The sequence below is a fragment of the Hydra vulgaris genome, chromosome 02 (genome assembly GCF_038396675.1).
Source record: "Hydra vulgaris chromosome 02, alternate assembly HydraT2T_AEP".
NCBI classification, from domain to species: domain Eukaryota; kingdom Metazoa; phylum Cnidaria; class Hydrozoa; order Anthoathecata; family Hydridae; genus Hydra; species Hydra vulgaris.
In genome coordinates this window covers 3630554-3650911 of record NC_088921.1, presented here as the reverse complement: position 1 = coordinate 3650911, position 20358 = coordinate 3630554, and the positions used below count along the sequence as shown (strand labels likewise).

The window sequence follows — 20358 nt, the reverse complement described above, 5'->3', positions numbered from 1 at the left end:
ATTATATTCATTAAGTAACCTATTTAAATGAAAATTTTAGTCTTTATATTACGCGTTGCGAACTTATATTTTTAAATAACAAATACAAAGTGGTCAGAAATAGGTTAGTTTACCCTAAATGTATTTTACAATCACTCAATAGTATTTCTCTCCTAACCATCTTTCCTCCAAAACATCTTCTGGAAATGTCCACCTATAGCTTCCACCTCCCTATTGGCAGCGGCCAATTAGGGGGTTGAAACAATTGGGAGGGGTAAGTTGGTAATTTGCGTTTATTTTCAGAGTTATTCTTTAAAAAGTGCCAAAACTTACACGGAATCTTCATACTTAACCAATTTATCTTTCATTGCGGTAAAGTAAGGATTTGCGCATGCGCATAGGAGCTATTAGAATTTTTGTGTTTTTCATACAAAATTGTAACTTTTGAATCGTCGCTGTCTTTATATTTTAAAATAGTCGATCTTATATATATATTATTGCCTTGATAAATATTAAAAAGAAAAGAAAAGCTATGAATAAAATAAATAAAATTACCTTTTTGTTTTGAACATTACAAAATTGAACTTTGTTCTTTTAAATTTTAAATTTAAAAAAAGTTTCTGCAGATTAAAAAAAGTCTATGCAGATTAAAAGAAGTCTCTGCACATATTTACTCAACAAATACTCTAACATTTATTTAACATGATCTACATCATTACATATCATATTTCATTAAATCCGATATAATATTTGATCACATCAATATTATTTACAATAAAAAAGTTATATCAAAACTGGGGCCAATGCTATAAACAATTCGAAGTTTTTTTCGAGAAAAAAAATCTTTCGTAAAAACGCAATTTTTAAAGTAAATTATTTACACGTAAAAAAATGCGTAAACTCGAAGAATTTATCGCTATTTGTATTTTTTTCGGCCATTGCTATAAAGCATAAAACGTATACGTCACTTAAATTCACGCACTTTTTATATCCGTAATACGTCATTGATAACAATGACGTATAAAATTTTTTAAAAAATTTTATTAAGTAGGCCTACTAAGTAAATTTTATTAGTTATTATGTAGGCTGTGCTGTCTATTCTATTTTTATAAATATTTTTACATTCTAGTATTTGGTGTTTAAAAAAACTGTGTAAAATTAAAATAGGAACATGGATTTAATTTTTTCGGATGAAGATTTAGATTTCGAAGTTGCAGAAAATGAGCTTCGCCACCACTGTGGACCAGAGTGACCGCCAGGTTAAGTTGTTCCCCAGGTCTGATTTTTCTTTTTCAATAGTTGGGTATACATTAGTAGACACCATTTATGACATTAAAAACTTCTGAGTGATTGGACAAAGTCAACAAAAATTTGCTCAAAAATATTTATTTTTAGCCATAAAAATCTTAATAAATTAGGTGAAAACTCGGTTGAAAGTCCGCGAAATTATTAAATTGTATATACAATGGCGGACTGTTTACATAAAACGTGTGCATCTAAAATTCAAAAGATCACTCCAGCAATTGAAACAAAGATAAAAACTTTCGTCTGGAGTCAGTATAGTTTAGATGTAACCAACTATCCCAAGGTTATTTGTAACAATTGCCACAGAAACCTCTATGATCTCGACAAGAACAAGGTGGAGTACCTAGGGAACTGGATAGTGAAGATATCCAAGGTAAAATTCATGTTAATCTGTTTTTTTATGTATAATAATTATTATTAATTTCTAGTTAATACTTTGCTATATTTACAATCACACAGTTTCTTAACTAAAAATATAGAACAGATTTTTTTTTTAATACATGTTATTACAACATTTACTTAGTACATGTTATTAATACATATACATGTATTTAAAAATAATACATGTGTTATTAAAAAAACTTTCAGTTTTTCTATTGTATGCGTAGACTTAAAATGTATATAACTTTATATATTATATATACAGCACGATAAGTATATGTATATACATATACTTAGTTTAAGTATGACATGCATGGAAGTATTTGAGTATAATATGTATGTATGTAGACTACATACATACTACATACATACTACATATATACTACATTGTAGTATATAAATATTAGTTATACAAAACATGTATATAAGGTTGTATAAGATAAACAACTAATTACTATTTATTTATTAACTATTTATTTACTGTTTACAGTGTAAGCTTAAAATTTAATTATATAGTATATATAGTTAAACTTACATAATGTTTAGTAAAATACCATTTAGTATGCTAAAATAATATCACTTACTGATCAATATTTTTTCCATTATTTTAGATTGATAGATTGCATCTTAGAAGATCATCAAATATCAAAGACATTGTTGATGAAATCAGTGCTTCTAATGATTCTGAACATGCAAAGTCTTCCAGATTATGTTCAACATGCTTTGGCTTTGTAGGTTAGAATTTTATTATTATTGTTGTTTTATTTTTTCATATATATAATGCTTCATATATATAATGCTTCACATAAGAAAATTTATTGTACTTAATAAAATATTTAGTTATTTAAAAATTTTGTTCATTTGTTTTCAAACAAAAATATTTAGTGCAAGCTTATTGAGCCCCTGAATTTAAACGATGTAAAGGTTCACGTTGCATTTGATCTAAAATGTGCAAATTCAGTGTTTGGAATTAGTAGTCATGCTGGGAAATACAGTTGTTTATATTGTGAGGGATCCTGCACTCTTGAGCCTGGAATTAAACGAACACTTAGGTCATTGGATGATCATTATAACAACTTTACCCTTGACGGAAAGAAGAAGTCAAAAATGTCACACTTTAAAAATGTTACAAATCCAAGACTTTTGTACAAAGAGGAAGATCCTGAAACTCTTCTCGAAGAGTTGGTTCCTGTTCCTGAGCTCCATGTTCTAATGGGAATAGTAAATAAACTTGCAGTACTTCTAGTTAGTGTATGGCCTTTGTTTGAGAAGTGGTTACAATCAAACTACATCATGTTTCGAGGATACCAAGGCATAGGGCTTGACGGAAACAATGCAAGCAAGTTCCTGAAGTTGGTTGATATACTTGAAAGAGATATTATAAACAATGGAAAATATGACTTACTACCAATAGTAAACTGTGTTAGAAAGTTTAAATGCCTTCAAGCAGAAGCATTTGGTATGGTAGCAGGGGATAACATCAGCACTGCTGTTCTGGAGTTTAAAAAGTCCTATGCAGATTTGATTGAATACGTGCATGCCACATTTGAGGGTATCAAGCTCAGTGTTACATGGAAAGTTCACATAGCAGTATGTCATATACTTCCTTTTCTTCATTCTACTGACTGCGGCCTAGGAGTTTACTGTGAGCAAACAGGAGAAGCTATTCATCATGAATTCAAAAAAACATGGAATAGATACAAACGAAGAGTTAACCATATAGATTATGCAAAACGACTAAAATCCAGTGTTGTCGAGTTTGCATCAAAAAACATTAAATAAACTGAATAATTATATAATTTAACTTAATGTTTATAATTTCAAGTATATATTGTAAAGTATATTATTTATAGATTTAGACTTATATTATAACTAGTTAACATAAAGCTTTTTTACTTTGTGCTTTTATTTGTATAGGATAAGTTACACCTATTTTTTAATTTTTTTTTATCAATTTTTTTTAACACCCTAGAAGTTTTAAATGTTATAAATAGTGTCTTCCCAAAATGTTATAAATAGTGTCTTCCCAAAATGTTAGAAATAGTGTATACCCAACTATTGAAAAAAAAAATCAGACCTAGGGAACATTTTAATCTGGTGGTCACTCAGGTCCACAGTGATAAGTATAGCTATTTTTTGATTTTTTTGTCTCATTTTTTTTTGAAAATTCCAACACCCCAGAAGTTCTAAATGTTATAAATGGTGTCTACTAATGTATATCTAGCTATTGCAAAAAAAAAATTAGACCTGGGGAACAACTCAACCTGGCGGTCACTCTGGTCCACAGTGCCACCGATTGCCTCGAGAGGTTGGAGTTTAAAGCATTACTAAAAATTACTAAATTTTGATGTTTTTTTAATGATTTGTTATCGAACAAAATCAGAAATCATACTAAATATGCACAGAAATTATATTTTTGTTTTGTTTTTCAATTTCATTTTAGTTTAATGGTCGCTCTTTTAACGAAGATGTTTCTGACAACGTTTTTCGAGAGCAGTATCGAGTCCCAAGAGCTGTATTAGATTTTTTAGAAACTAGGCTTAAAGATAATTTGCAACATTATACTAAGCGAAATAAAAGCATTTCAGTACGTTTCCAGATAATGGTATTTCTTCATTTTATTGGCACAAATGTTTTTTTTTATGTTCTCAGAGACTGTCATGGAATCTCTACCAACACAATTTATCGTATTATACACAGTGTAGGAGAAGCTATTTTCAATGTTAGTGTATTAAGTTAATAAAACTATTGAAAGTTTTACGTTGTCATATAAAGTTGCTTATTATTTTTATTTTAGTAAGTAAATTAAAAACTAAGTTTAGTAAAGATAAAAATTGTTATCCTATAAGATTAGATTCGACAAGAGATCAAGTGAGAAAAGTGGCCCAATGATTGCTCTACTCTTCCACAGAAGTTCATGGAAATCGGAGGTTTTCCGTGCGTATGTGGTGTCCTGGATGGATCTCATATACTCCTTTCTAACCCTCCTCAAGCAGATGAAGATTCTCTAATCAATCGCCATCATGTCCATAGCATAAATGCAATGGCAGCATGTGGACCCGACACATCCATATTTTATGCATCGACCAACAGTCCAGGAAGGTGGCATGATGCACATGTAAGTCTGTCACTAAGTTATATTTTACAACTGTTAGTGCACTAATGCCGGCTATTCAACTAGTACGTGACACTCTTCGGAATGTTCATATTTGAACATACTATTTGAACTATTATGATTGCTAATTTTAATGTAGCTTAGACTAATTAATATAATGTATTATAATGTAACTTACAGTAAATTTAAATATTGTGACTTTACTGCTATTAGGTTCTAAGAAATTGCAACCTATGGAACAAGTTTGAAATTGGAGAGCTTCCATTTAATGGAGCTGTAATTTTGGCTGACTCTGCGTACCCATGTCGAGAATGGTTAATTCCACCTTTTCCCGGTGATCCAGACGGAGCTCAAAAACGTTTTAACATAGCACAGAGAAAAACTAGAAACATAATTGAGCGATGTTTTGGAATTGTCAAAAACAGGTTTTATGCTTTGAAAACTGGAGTTCGCTTGCATAAGGTCGAAGATGCCTCTAAGCTTATCATGTGTGGATTTGTTATCCATAACTTGTGTATTCGACATGGAGACAACGGTAATGACTTTGAAGAACTCGAAGAAGAACAAGCTGATGAAAATCTAGCTCAAGAAAATCAGAATGATAGAGCTTTGAATAGACGATTACAGCTACTTAACTACTTTACTTAAAAATATTGTTTAAAAATTCATAAACAATTTGTTCTAGAGCATAAGATCTATCAAAATTGTTTAGACATGGATCATAGATTTGTGTCTAAATTAGTTGAATTAAAATTGGAAAAAAATTTACACAATGATTTTTTAATAAATGCAAGAAACTTTTATAAAAAATTAGACCATAAAAATATATGTTTATATTTGTTTTTAAGTATGTATATTTTGTTTTTTTATAGAGCACGCTTAAAAAATAATAGGAGATTTGTTAACTTTATAGTTGTAATGCTTGTATCTATTTCACATCGCAACAGCATTGGTCTTAATGTTTGTGTGAAGTTTTACAGAATTTATTACTGTAAGGCAATGGTGATAAAAAAATGAAATAACAATAACAATTTCAGATTGGAGTTATTTTTTTATTGTTACTAAAAAAATGTAATTGGTCATGGTTATACAAGACGAATGTTTAAATATAGTATATATTTTTATACAATAATTTTCAAAATTTAACATAAAATTATGATGTAGCTTTTCTCTTAATGCAAGAGAATTTCCTCCTAAAACAAAAAAAAATTTTTAATGATAAAGTTATACTAAATATTACTACAAATTAATTTAAAAAATAAAAAATAAAATACCGTGTCTGTATTTACAAAATGTTGCTGGTTTGAAGGTTGCATTTTCTCATGCATTAGCTTTGTTGCTGTTGTGTAATATATTGTTAAAGCCTTTTCTTTTCGAATTTGCTGTTGCCTGAGGGCAACGTCCAATTTCAAAAGTTTAACTCTTAACTCTTGTTCTTTTTCTAATCTTTCTTTTTCTAACCCTAAAACACTTACTTTCAATTTTTTAAAACTTCCATCTACCAAGAGACTTTTTCTAGCTTGTTTTCTTTTTAAATTTTTTAATGCCCCCATTGATGGTTTATTTTGAATTGAATCTAAAATTTAATTCTAGGTGTCAAAACAAGATCAGTTAACTAAAATAATAAGAAAGGTGGTTTAGATTCCTTTAAAAATAAGAAGTTTTTGATGGTTTTGGAAATACTAGTTTTAAAAAATTAAGCACAAATTGATGTTGTCTGTTATATAATTATAAGTCTAAAACCTACAATTAACTAAATTAAACAACTGAGATTTAAAAAAAAAACAATTTATAAATTGCATTACCTATATATATATATATATATATATATATATATATATATATATATATATATATATATATATATATATATCTTATAATACAACTAGTCTTAACCAATAAAGAAAAATATACCAGACATAGATGAAATAAAAGAGGCTGTATCAGAAGATTGTTTCAAAGTAAAGTTTACTTCTTTACTTGATGAAGAAAGGGTGGCAGTGGGAGTAGAAAGTTGGTTGGGAGTGGATGACAATGCATCATCTGTCATACAAAAAGAGATATTAAAATCAGGAACATTGATTCCAGATACATTTATTGACTTCCTGTCAAGAATGTCTAAGACAACATTATCTAATTCTGTTAGTTGTCTCCCTGCAGCACCTTTAAAAAATGTATATATATATTTGTATATATTATATATATACAAAAATATTTAATTATATATGTGTGTGTATATACACACACACACACACACACACACACACACACACACACACACACACACACACACACACACACACACACACACACACACACACATACACACACACACACATATAAATATATATATAACAAAACTATACCTGTTTTTAGACTTTTAGCAAATTTTTGCATTGTAGCTCTTCGCAAATAATCCCACTCTCTATTACGCAGCTGGTTGATATCTTCAATTTTTGCCCCTAAACTATTTAAATGTGACATTATGTCTTCCCAAATTCTATTTCTATGCCTCATAGTAATAGATGGACCTAAAAGTAGAGTAAATAAATAATCAATATATAGTATAATATAGTTTTATATAGTAAAATACTAAATATTTTATAATAATATATTATTTTATAATTAGAATCATACCTAAAAAAGCTTACCTATATTATATATATATATATATATATATACATATATATATATATATATATATATATATATATATATATATATATATATATATATATATATATATATGTATATATATATATAATGTAATTATACATATTTTTATTTAAATAGTTTGCTAATTAAAACATACTAAGCTTCCCAAGAAGAACCTCTTTGTTTTCTCTGATCTTTATTGCTAGTAACATTTTAAGTTCTTTAGACAGCATTTTATTTTGTTGTGTATTTGTGTATTATATGGCATAATTGTCGACTATATATACTTTTCTTTAGTCAAACATGAAAAATTTGTTTAACCAAAATTACTATCAAAAACCTAACAAGGAAAAACAACAAGGAACTAAATAATCGATTAAATGCAGATTTTAAGTAATTAGTTTAATTACTTAAATTAAATTAGTTTAATTACCAAAATCCTTTTCAGTTTTATCTGTAAAATATCTACATAAAAACACAAACAGAGAATGTTCAATGATTTTGATGTGCTAACGTTGTTCCAAGAATGGCCGCTAAAAATCACGAAGAAAATATCTAAAATAGAGATAAAAAATCTATCTGAAATTTTTTTTCGAAAAAACGCATTTTTTATCTGAAAAAGGGATTCCCTTGTTCGTTTATAGCATTGGATTTAATAGCGAAGTTTTTATCTCAAAAACGGTATTTTTTGAATGTTTATAGCAATGGACTTTTTTTTTCTTCGCTTTTTACGGTAAAAACTTCGTGTTTTACGGAAAAAACTTCGTTTTTTATGTTTATAGCATTGGCCCCTGATATATAAAACATGAAATCATATTTTATTTACACAAACAAGTTGTTACAAAAATAGCAACTTGTTCCTTTGTATTTTGTTTTTATTAAAACTAGATCTAGGTTTAGATCGCGTAACCTTTTCAATTCAATTTAGTTATATATATTCTGAAACAAGTTGTAAATTGTAAAGATCTTTTACAAATAGTACAAATACTAATCAATATTAAAGCGTTATGATAAAGATATAATATAATAATAGCATTAATAAAATGATAATAAAAATTTTAATAATGATAATATTAACCAAAAACAATAATAATATTATTAATAACTGTAAAATTGGTTAATAGTGATTATAATTTGTAATTGCTTATGTATAAAAATTTTAATAAATCCTATTAAATGATAATAATTGGGTTATAGTTCCAACTAACAATTAACGTTTAAAAAACGTCAGGGTTAGGGTAAGGGTTAGGGTTAGAGGGTTAGGGTCAGAATTAGGGTTAGGGTTAGAGTTATGGGTTAAAATTAGGGTTAGGGTTAGGTTATAATTCGCAATTACATAAAAAAGTGTAATCATTATAATGGAACACATGTGGCCGTGGAAGCCTCGGAAAGTAGCGAAGATAAGATTATATAAGAGTTAGTATTAGTTTTGATTTAAATATAGATATTGGACAGATGTCCAGTACAGATTTAAAAATGTGTGTATTTATATATAGCTTGCCTATGAATATGTTACACGTTTACCCCCGACCTAAGAGATAATAGAAGTTAGGTATCATATTTATCCGAAACGATCGGACAAGGTCTGCTTACTCGATATGTAAACTGGACCTGTCAGCCTAAGGAAACAAATACTAAAATATATGATAATAAATAGATTTATGCAAAGTTAGACGGGTGTCTAGAAAGAATTTTAAAGATTATAGATTACGGGTGTATGAAAAGTATATATATATATCTCTATTAATTATATGGTGACTCTCCAATAAATTTTAACTATCTTATTTTTATATATTTATTATTTAAATGGTGACTTTTTGGTAAATTTTACTATCATATTTTTATATTATTTTAATGTTATTGAGTGCTCGTAGCTTATTTAAAGTTTAATTGCTTTAATTTATATTTTATTGTTTAAAGTTATGTTATATTGTATAAAGTTATACAAAAAACTTATATTATTTATTATTGAAATCATACGGTCAAAACCAGTTTATCAGGTTAGTGCAGCTAAAACCACCCCAAAACGAATAACCAAGCGATATCGTAGATGTAGGAGTATCGGTTCATAGTTTTAGTAGAAAGTGTACTCCCCACTATCCAAACCATACTGATCCAATTCCAGCGAGGTACATAAGTGGAATGATCTTTTAACCAGTTTAAATCAATGCTGGGTCAGCAGTTGCTCCCTCAATCAGTTGATCTACTCGCGGCAACACCTTAAATAATTTTTTAACCCGCTTCATACCTTATACCTTTCATAGCATCATATAGTCTGGTAAACTTCTGTTAGTATAACAAGAAAAAAATAATCAGTCCTGATCTGAATAACAAGTTAACACCAGGAATAGCATCTGGTTGTAAAAATTGGCTAACCTCGCTCATAATATATTATAATCATATTAATGAAAATGTAGACATTTAACATTAATTGCCCTTAAACCATTAAAATTATTCTACCAAATAAGAAGTCATTGTTCTAATATATGCAGTTATAAGTTTTTGTAAGTTTTGACATAAAGCTATAAGACATAAAATTAAAAAAGTTCTGAAACTAAATGATATAACTATTTAATAAAATACTTATTAAAACTCACTCCTGATAATTGTATTTTTTTCGTCATCTAATATCTTGTCCACTTCAACAAATTTAGCAATTGACAAAATAAAATTTATTTGGCTTATGAATTATCTATTATAATTAGGTATTGTCACTGTGTTTTGGGATTTCTTATATCAGTAAGAAACTATAACACTCTCTTATGAAACTATTTAATTTAAAAGAGTTTCACAAAACAACTTTTGTTGAACATTTTTATAAACCTAATAAAGTTAAACAAAAATTCACTAAAAAATAAATAATAGCATACTGCCTTCAGCCATCGAGAACTTATCGACGTTATCTAATTTTGGTACTTTGTTTCCTTTTTTCTTATCCTCACTGAAAGATAAAAGGACTTTGCTTCAGGCTCCAAAATTAGTTACTGTTGCAACCAAATGTGGTGGTCAATACTATTATTTTGGTCTTGAGACTGGTATACAAAAAGCTGTTTCTGCAGATAGCATAAGGCTTCTGCTATCGATATAGCTAACAGCGAGTTTACTTATTTACGTGAAAAGCAGTGCTCTACTGCCATTTCGCCAGTATATGATTAAAAGAAACATCGTTTTTTTCGATTTCTTCTGAAAAAAACACAGTTTCATTGTCACTTTGAGACAAATAATCATAAAGAAATTCTTCACTTTCATAATCGATTTCCGAATTTTTTTCTTCTCCTACGTAATTAATATTTTGTGTAAACTTTGAATTGTCGTTATCTTTTTCGACTTTCTCTTCTTCACTATTAGAAGATTGTTATAGATAGATGATTCTGCCAGAGCTAGAGCATTCGAGTGGCATTTTCGCCAGTTTCTTAACTAAGTAATTAATTTCTTTTGTCGAAAGAACAAGTCGAAATTTGAATACTAAATAAAACGTTTTTGAAAAATCAAAATTTAAAATTTCATAACCACATAAACACATAAACACCCTCTGTTTTGCACATTATACTAAAATATTGCTTTATTACTTATTCGCTTTAACTATTCTCACTTTAAGCACCAATTCAACGGACGTTTTTTTTATAATTTAGTTTTTTCGTCAACGTTGATTTATCGTTGAAACATCGTTATATAAACAACGTTTAAATTGTAACGTTGTTTTAACGTTTAGACATAGTTGAACAACGTGGAAACAACGCTTTAACCAAACTTCAACGTTGAAACAACCCAGCCGGCAAAAAACGTTATCGAAACTTTGCGTATAGGTTGTGCGCGCTAACGTAACATTTCAACGTTTTAAAAACGTTGATACAACGTTAGTTAACTATAGTTAACTAACGATGTATCAACGTTTTTAAAAAAAACGTTGATACAACGTTAGTTAACTATAGTTATTACTATAGTTAACTAACGATGTATCAACGTTTTTAAAACGTTGATTTGTAACGTTAGCGCGCGAATTAATTAATTTTAAATAGCGCGCGAATTAATGCATTTTAAAATGCATTATTTTTTAATGCATTTTAAAATGCATTATTTTTATTTTGCAAATTAATTCGCACGCTTTTGTTACAATTTAAAAAAATAATTATTTTTTTTTAGGTTTTTTACTTTTCGATATTATAAATATTATAAATTAGATTATAAGTTTGTAAATGGGTTATGAAATTGTAAATGAGAGTTTTTTTGCCATATGTTTACATAAATGTAAACAAGTCTGTATACAAGTTTACAAAAATCAACTACTTGATACTATTTTTTAAATGTTGTTCTCAGAAGCCCCACTTATTGCAAGTATATTGTTGGCTGTATATGTATATTATCTTTTTGCATTAGATGTCTTGACGAAATTATTTAAAGACTTATCGTGGAATAAGCAAACAAGTGAAAAGGCTTATAAATGAAACAGAAAGTAATAATGATCACAATAAAATGTTAATTAAAGACCACTCACCTACATTAAGCCTCAGTGATGTAACTGATTAAAGTTCAGAGTTTGATATTGACACAGACATTAGTACAGAAAATGAGCTTGAGCTTGAAAACAATATTGATGTCCTAAAAAGAAATGAAAACCTGCAGACTGAGTTAGCTAGTTGGCTTGTAGATAGTCAATGTAGCAGAGAGCATGGAGATAGTTTGCTCAGTATATTAAGAAAGCACGGTTTAAATTTGCCAAAAGATAGTCACACTCTTCGTCAAGTGACTTCTTCAATTATATCATGTTTAAACAAATGTGAAGGAAGTTATTACGCCTTTGGTCTAGAAAAAACAATAGTGCAATTTTTAAAAGAAAATCCAGCATTTGTTATTGACCAACATGTAATTGAACTATAGGTTAATGTTGATGGTTTACCATTAAAAAAATCATCAGCTGATAATTTCTGGCCAATTTTGTGCTGTGTTAAAAACTGTTGGCCTTTTGTGGTATGTTTGTTTTACGGAAAAGGTAAACCATATTCTATTCAAGAACTTTTATCAGATTTTATTTCTGAATACAAAAAGTTGAAGTCAGATAACATTTGCTACATTGATAAGATATTTTCGGTGTCCATACTAGCATTTATTTGTGATGCACCAGCTCGATCTTATTTAAAATGTATAACCCAGTGAAAAATAAAACCACGTCCCACATGGGTTCCGTGTGGGATTGATGGGATTTACGTGGGACGGATTTTCCCATGTGGTATCCGTATGGAATACGGATACCACATGGGAAATGCATATATGTATATATACATATATATATATATATATATATATATATATATATATATATATATATATATATATATATATATATATATTCTTTTTACTTTATTTACAACACCATTTGATATACAACAAATCCTTACAAAGCTTACAATAATTCAGTTAAAATTCAATCTGAGTTATTGAAACGTAATAAATTTAACATCAATAGAAAAGTAAAGCTGTTATCATTTAAAATGTAAAGGGTGTTGTCAAAATATGTTGAAAGTAAAATTAAGTTACTAATAAAATCACGTTCAACAATGATTAATATTTTTACTTTAGTAAGAATTAGTACTATTTAACAAATTTGAACAAATAAATATAAAATTAACAAAAACAATGAAAAAATAAAAACTTTAACTTGAACTTTAACTAAATCTTGAATTTGAATTAATTGGTACTAATTTGTTCAAGCATAACCTTAAAAAATAAGTTTTTATAACAAATTATATGTATAACTAGTTATACATATAGTTAACTATCAGGAGTTATATGTATAACTCTTTGTGGGACACTGCAGTGTCCCATGCATGCATGCTTAGTTTTTGACAACATTTGAACTTGCATCAGTCAATTGTTTGCAGATAATATACTCAAGAACTATGTTCAAATATCATATGAACATGTTAGAGAATGTTCATATGATATTTGAACATCACAAATTTAATAATATTGTTGTGATATGTTATATAAATAATACCATAATAGATTATGATATGAAAATAAGATATAAAGGCAATGATCAAAGAATAAATTTACTTATAGAAATTTAGATGTTTGTTTATTAGTTTCAGAATATTATATTATGTGTGACCGCGGCTTTCTATAATAACAGGCCTTGACATCGCGCAACAAAGTTGTTAAACTGAAGGCCAATTCCTAATACTGTGTTTACATTTTCATCTTTTAACATTAGACAAAAGTTTGTATTTGCGCTTTTTTCATAAATCTTTAAAGTTTGATTGGTTTATAAAGTAGATAGCGCAACTTCAAGACGATTACGTTGTTAGGTTCAAGGCGTTAACATTGTAAGGTAATAATATTGTCAAAGTAACGATAAGTTTTTTTAATAATTAAAATGCCTTAAAAATGCTTTAAAATGCTGTGTATCTCTTATAAAATTTATACAACTACAACTACAATATCAATTACAACTACAACAAAATTATCAATACTCAACCACAACAAAAGTATCAATTTATAAATTCCCGAAAAATCTAGTGAGAAAAAGATGTAGTGAAGCTATCCCAAGAACTGGTTTTATTGTTACGGACAATACAGCAGTATGTCAACTGCATTGGCCAAATGAAGCACCTTTTGAAAGCAAATATGGGAAGCAACGACCTTTAAACCCACCATCTTTTATTAAAAATATTCTGCCTAGTTGTTTAGCCACACCAGCAAGTAAAGTTAGAAAAACTGTAACTTCAAGCGGTTTTCGAAGAATTTTACAAGATGAGTTAATTGATTTTCTAAAAGAGGATAAACTTATATTTGACAATATTCAATCTTTGTTAAGTGATAATAACAATGTTATTGTTTTCCAGCTTAATAAAAAAAGTTTACACATACAATCAAAAATGTACAAACTTGGTGTTCCATTATTTATTTTAGTAATTTTCAATGATTATTCATTTGTAGCTAACCATAATGGCACAACTTGTAATATTTCATCTTTAGCTGTAAACAAATTAAAGTTAATAAAAACAAAATCAGCTTTATTTGAAGCAGTTAGATTTTTAAAAAATAAAGAAAGTTCACTTCAGTCAAATATTCTATTCGAACACCTTAATGCTATGAGAAAAGTTAGTGTTGGTGAAGTTTTATATACTTCAGATATTATATGTAGAGCATATGAGTATTTTGCTATGCGACGAAGTTTATATGATTGTTTGTGTATTGACTACAAGTTGCCAAGTATAAGGACTTTAACACGATTGACTTCAAAAATAAGCTCAATGGAGGACCTAAGTTTCATAAATAGTATTTTTATGAATTTAAATCCATTGAAAAGAACTTCCATACTACTAATTGATGAGGTCTATGTCCAAGCTTCATCACTTTACCAAACAGTTTGGTCGAGCAGTAAACTACCCTGAAAAGTTAGCTAAAAGAATTTTATCATTTATGATTAAATGTCTTTTTGGAGGTCCAGAATTTATATGTAGAGCTCAACCTGTTGCAAATCTTTCCTCTGAATTTCAGTTTGCTCAATGTCAACAAATTGTTGATACGATAAATAATATTGAAAATAGTAAGACACTGTTAATAATTACTGATGGTAACCCTGTAAATCAAAGATTTTTTGGAATGTTTAAAACACTTGATAGTAAACCATGGTTAACAACATCAGGTATATATTTATTGTATGATTATGTGCATCTCTTAAAATCTATACAAAACAATTGGTTGACAAAAAAGACTGGCGAACTTCAATTTTTGAACAATAAAAGACTGGCTTTGGCTAAGTGGAGTGATTTAGAAACTTTATATAAAACTGAGTGTAATAGTCTTTTTAAACTCTCTAAACTTACAGCTAAATCAGTTTATCCAAAACCAATAGAGAGACAATCTGTAAAGTTTTGTTTGTCTGTTTTTTGTGAAGAAACAGTAGCTGCATTAAGAACGCATCCAGATTCAACATACTAAATTGATATTCAACATACTAAATTGATATTACAACTTGACATTCCTGTTAATGGTATCGATGGTCATACTTGTGACATATGTTTTAGAGATATTTCTACTGATGAAAAAGAACTTCTGGATAATATACATGATCTTGAAAGCTCAGTTAATAAATCTACATTAGTGGCTATAGTTTACATAGCTGGCTATGTGCAAAAAAGCGAAAAAAAAATTTATGATGATTCTACCAATTGTTATTATAAATATGGAAGTTATCTGTATAGCCTAAACAGAGACGGACTTGAAATTCCTTCTGATACTCTTTTCTAATGGTCAATATTTTGCTTTTTTTTTTTCAAGGTGCTACTGACCCTTTATGCAGAACAATTTGTGTTACTCAGTTTCAGTTTATTGTTGCTAAATATAAATTTAAAATCACAAAAAAACAATGCAGAGTATATTCTAATATTCTGCTAAAGAATTACTCACATATATTGATAAAACTTTTTTTTACTTGAATCAACTTTTGTTGGTGTTTTTTATTGTTGGTGATTTTTATTGTTATCATTTTTAGCAAAAAAAAAATTAAAAATACAGTTATCTTTCTAATATATATATATATATATATATACTTTGTTATGGTTCTGCTTGTTAATGATACTATTTAATATTACATAAATATTCTTAATGAAATTTGAAATACGAAAAATATGATTATCTTTTAACAATTTTTTGGTTTCTTTTTATATTTCCGTCTTTACTAGAGATTATTATTAGAAACCATTACACCCTACCTAATCAATATAAGTAAAAGTAAAAGTTTAATCGGCCTTCAGTTTTTACGGCATTTTGCGCGATGGCAAGGCCTGTTATTATAGAAACCCGTGTGTGTGACGAAAAAGTAAAGATACTTTTGCATCCAGTGGCTATTGCACCCAACGTCTACATCATTGAAAAAGTAGGTTTTTACATTTTTGTTTTTGTTTCTTTGTTTAACTACTTATCCTAATTGATCACTTTTTTTCAGGATTCTCCTCATGATTTCAAGCTCATTACGCATAATATGTGTTCAATTACCCATAATACGTTAGTCATTGTAAGTAATAAATTAGGAAATAATTATTTGTGAAATATTGTAGTCATTAATGACTTCAACCTGGCTAATAATTGAAATTGCTCGACTAATAAGGTTCCTTATTAAAATTGCTCTCTCTCTCTCTCTCTCTCTCTCTCTCTCTCTCTCTCTCTCTCTCTCTCTCTCTCTCTCTCTCTATATATATATATATATATATATATATATATATATATATATATATATATATATATATATATATATATATATATATATATATATATATATATATATATATATATATATATTTATATATATATTTATATATATTTGTATTAAAATTTTTTTTTTTTTTAGAAAATGTTTGAAGAAAGTTAGAAGATACTAAAAACCTTGGTATTATGCAAGCCGAAGCGATTTAATTAATTCAATCGATAAAAAACGACGTGTAAATCGCAAAAGAAAAAATAATATTTTTAATATTCATTTTGGATGTATTGATTAATATCATTTATTTTAAAATAAAATCATTTTGCAACACGCATTTTAAGAGTCATTTTTTGTAAGAATCAGGCAGTCAATGGAAGTGACCTCTTCCAAATTGCTTGAACTTTTTATATATTGATCAGAATATAGAAAAAACCTGTTGGGGAAAAAAAAAATTTTCAAAAATGTTTCGTTCACTTGGAATCTGGGCTTAAATTTTTGAGATTTTTTTTAAAATTTTTAGAAATTTAGTTTTTGCCACCTTTGAACCCATTTTTTTGGCAAGGCAAAAAGTTGCACATAGCTTTTGTAGTTAATATCAGACGTAACCCAAAAGCTCTCTCCAACAAATATAAAAAAGTTGCGTGACACTGTGCGGTTGGCTAATTATCATAGTTCAAAAGTACAAAATCAATCAGTTTTGTCAATTTTTAATCGGAGTTAATTCTAGCGGCGAAGTGTTGCACACAATTTTTCTTTTAGGATTTGAAATTATCAAAGGTATTGAGTCTAAAAATGCAAATAAAGTTATGTGATACCTAAGGCCTATTAATATATTAAGGCTTGAAATTGGAAAAAAATGTTTTAGTATTCTTACAAAATGAACCATTACGGCAGAGGCGCTTAGTTTTGTAAAAATGTAAACATATCCAACTGTCAATACAAAAAGGTCCTAACATAATAATAAAAAAAATTCGTGTGATCTTTAGATATTAAGTTAAAAATAAAGGTACAAATTTTTAAAAATGATTAAGTACGAAGAGATATTTTTTTGGACACACAGATGAGGTTTTCGCTCACAATAAAATTTCTATCATCCAAAATTAGCATTTAGCATTACACAAAACATTGCACGTAATGTTAAGAAAAAATTTAAGCTTTTCTGACTATGATATAGAAATCATAACAATTGAAATAAATAATAATAAAAAATAATACATGATCAGAAGTGAATTATTTAAATTTACGTCATAACCAAATAACTTGTGGTGATCGAATGGAAGAAGAATCGCTGATATCACGATTGTGGAGAAACAAGTTAGTGGGCGGTTGTTTACTTTACCATAAAAATGTCTTAACTTTATTTTAACAATCTTTAAAATTTGCATAAATAGAGTAGATATTTTATCATTGCTATTGAGAAATAGGTACTGCATAAATAGATCTTGTTTTTAGTTGAGTATGAAACAAAACAAATATTTTTCTGACAACTGTTGTTGTTTTTCAAAAGGAAATTGTGGATCATTCAAAAAATATAAAATTATAAACAAAATGTTCTACATTCATCAGCTGGGAGATGTTGATGTTAAGAAACACCTCATCAACTTAAAGGTAATTATGTATTTTAAATTTACGCAGACTGTAATATAATTTTTATAATTACATACTTTATAACTTCTCTGCAATAAGATTTTGAGACAAAGTTCTTTAAACAAAAAAAAATAGCTCTTTTAATTAATTCCTCACTCTTTTAATAAATAATCACTAAATTAATCACACTCTTGCAATATTGTATTTTAATAATAACAACAATGTATTTCAAACTTGTAAACATTTTTCGTGAAGAGTCAAATTATAAACAATGCTTTAAATGACACACTTAATAATTGTTTAAAAAATTGTTTTTAGGTCATGCGATTAAACGATAATAAAATTTGGGAAGAAAATGGACTTATTGCAAATAGACTTAAAAGAAATCTTGAAAAGGATGAACAAATATGTGCTTTTCACCGGTACACGTTTGGTATTGCATGGAGTCCTCCAAAAACATGCTTTCATCCTCACCATCTAAATATTAAAGGAAAAAAATCTCCCGCTTTAAGGGCGTCACCAATACATGTCGTCATGTCAATGTCAAAGCGATACAATGAAGTATTTTCAGTTGGTGCAATGCTGTGTTTTACCCATTTAAAGCAAGAAACTGCTTTATCTAGAGTCAACGAAAACACCAATTTATGTACAGAAACACAAACACAACAAGAACAAACATATATGACACCTGCTACTCCAGATGAAGAATTTGATCCCGGTGAAATTAATGTTTCACAGGAGATTTTGGACGAATCTCTAAGAAGCCGTGAGAGTGTAACTTAGGTTCTTAATGCAAGTCCAATAAAATTTAGATTAAAAAGGAAGTTCAAATATCTGGAAGATACTACTAAAGATAAGTTGAAACGCAAGTATGTTCGCCTAGAAAACTTATTAAAGAAAAAATTTGCGGAAGCTGTTGCTCCTGGACAAGAGGAAATACTTATAGATTTTCTTAACAGTAAAAATGTTGATGAAATAAATAGCCCTCTCCCAATTGAAATTATTCGTGCTCAGAAAGTATATAAGCAAAGTGATTCCATGGGAAAGTTAGTTATCCTCTCATTATTAGACCATACCAAGTATACCAAAAAGTTTATAATGAACATATTTGAGTGTACCAAACATCGTATAGAAACAGCACGAAAATGGCATGCATCTCATAAAGGGTTGGCATTTCCAGAGAAGAAAGTATTCGTCCGATCTAGTCTTGATCAAACAAAGTGTGAACATTTCTTAGACTTTATATTTACAAGCGGTATTTTGCATGATGTTGCTTATGGAATAACCAAATTAAAATACGACAGCGGTGAAGAACAAAAGATAGTGCATGCAATACTGACGACAAAATATAGCCACGCTATCATGTTCTATCGAAAAAGTTGTTGTGAAAACAATTATATACCGTTATCTGATTCAAGTTTGTGGAAAGTATTGCATGCAATAAAACCTTCAAGTCGAAAAAGCTTAGCTGGATTAGATGATGTTACTGCTTCAGGCATGAATGGTTTTCAAACATTACAAAAATTGGCACAAAGATTTAGTTCTAAATCTCTCGAAGCTGCCCTTGAAAAAGGAAAAAGGTATTTGAAAACAAGTTATCAAACCAATTGTAGTGTCAATGACTCAAACATTTCTTCTCATAGCTCAAAACATGCCTTATCAGATCCATCTGAAAAAAATCTTCAATTTAACACAGAGATATCAGAAGTGGTATGTGCCGATTGCTATGATTTGTGCAAAGCTATCGAGATGATCAAAGAACTAACAATTCAAAATTCTGACGATGCTGATTCTATTTATGATTTGGAAATTGCTGTAAAGGATGTATTCAACTACATAAAACACCTGATGAGAGATTCTCAACAGAAAAAGGCAAAAATCGAAGCTTTTAAGCAATTAAACGATGAAACTGCTTTCTGGCTTAAAGATTTTTGTCAAAAAATTCTTCCGGTTCGATACAGAGAGGGCCAAAGAGAGTATTTTGGCAAGAAAGGAATGAGTTTACATGTGGATATATTCTTCATAAAAATAGCAGGAAAGTTATTCAAACGTGTTTACTTTACTTCAATGTATAGGTGTGATCAGGGAATAGGTGATGTTGTTTCGTTAGCCACTGCAGTTTTAGACCAAT

At 28.5% G+C, this 20358-nt stretch overlaps 2 protein-coding genes and 2 long non-coding RNA genes across 6 annotated transcripts in view; 1 reads left to right on the top strand and 3 right to left on the bottom strand.

The window, feature by feature from the left end:
- Nucleotides 1-605, bottom strand: part of LOC136076338 (uncharacterized) — a 51046-nt gene extending 50441 nt beyond the window's left edge. The window contains exon 1 of one of the 2 annotated variants that reach the window (XR_010636180.1): nt 535-605. This is a non-coding gene — a long non-coding RNA (uncharacterized LOC136076338). The remainder of the gene's footprint in view (nt 1-534) is intronic. The other variant, XR_010636179.1, reaches the window with a different exon arrangement.
- Nucleotides 606-3654: 3049 nt separating this feature from the next.
- Nucleotides 3655-5486, top strand: LOC136071622 (putative nuclease HARBI1). 2 transcript variants are annotated; one of them, XM_065789801.1, is made up of 4 exons: nt 3655-3973; nt 4109-4387; nt 4520-4783; nt 4994-5486. In XM_065789801.1, exons 3-4 carry the CDS (start codon nt 4583-4585, stop codon nt 5426-5428), a joined length of 636 nt encoding a protein of 211 aa, XP_065645873.1. In that variant the 5' UTR covers nt 3655-3973; nt 4109-4387; nt 4520-4582; the 3' UTR covers nt 5429-5486. The 2 variants fall into 2 exon arrangements, with proteins under 2 accessions (XP_065645873.1, XP_065645872.1); XM_065789800.1 differs by lacking the exon at nt 3655-3973 and having other exon boundaries at nt 4009-4387.
- A 325-nt stretch (nt 5487-5811) lies between these two features.
- On the bottom strand, nt 5812-6557 carry LOC136076337 (uncharacterized). Its single transcript, XR_010636178.1, has 2 exons — nt 6055-6557; nt 5812-5973 (listed from the first exon to the last, which is right to left on the bottom strand). It is a non-coding gene; the product is annotated as an uncharacterized LOC136076337 (long non-coding RNA).
- Nucleotides 6558-6671: 114 nt separating this feature from the next.
- Nucleotides 6672-8189, bottom strand: LOC136076336 (uncharacterized). Its single transcript, XM_065789799.1, has 4 exons — nt 7869-8189; nt 7593-7775; nt 7147-7311; nt 6672-6943 (listed from the first exon to the last, which is right to left on the bottom strand). The coding sequence occupies exons 2-4, from the start codon at nt 7666-7668 to the stop codon at nt 6672-6674; spliced, it is 513 nt and encodes a 170-aa protein (XP_065645871.1). The 5' UTR covers nt 7669-7775; nt 7869-8189.
- Between the last annotated feature and the right edge of the window lie 12169 nt (nt 8190-20358).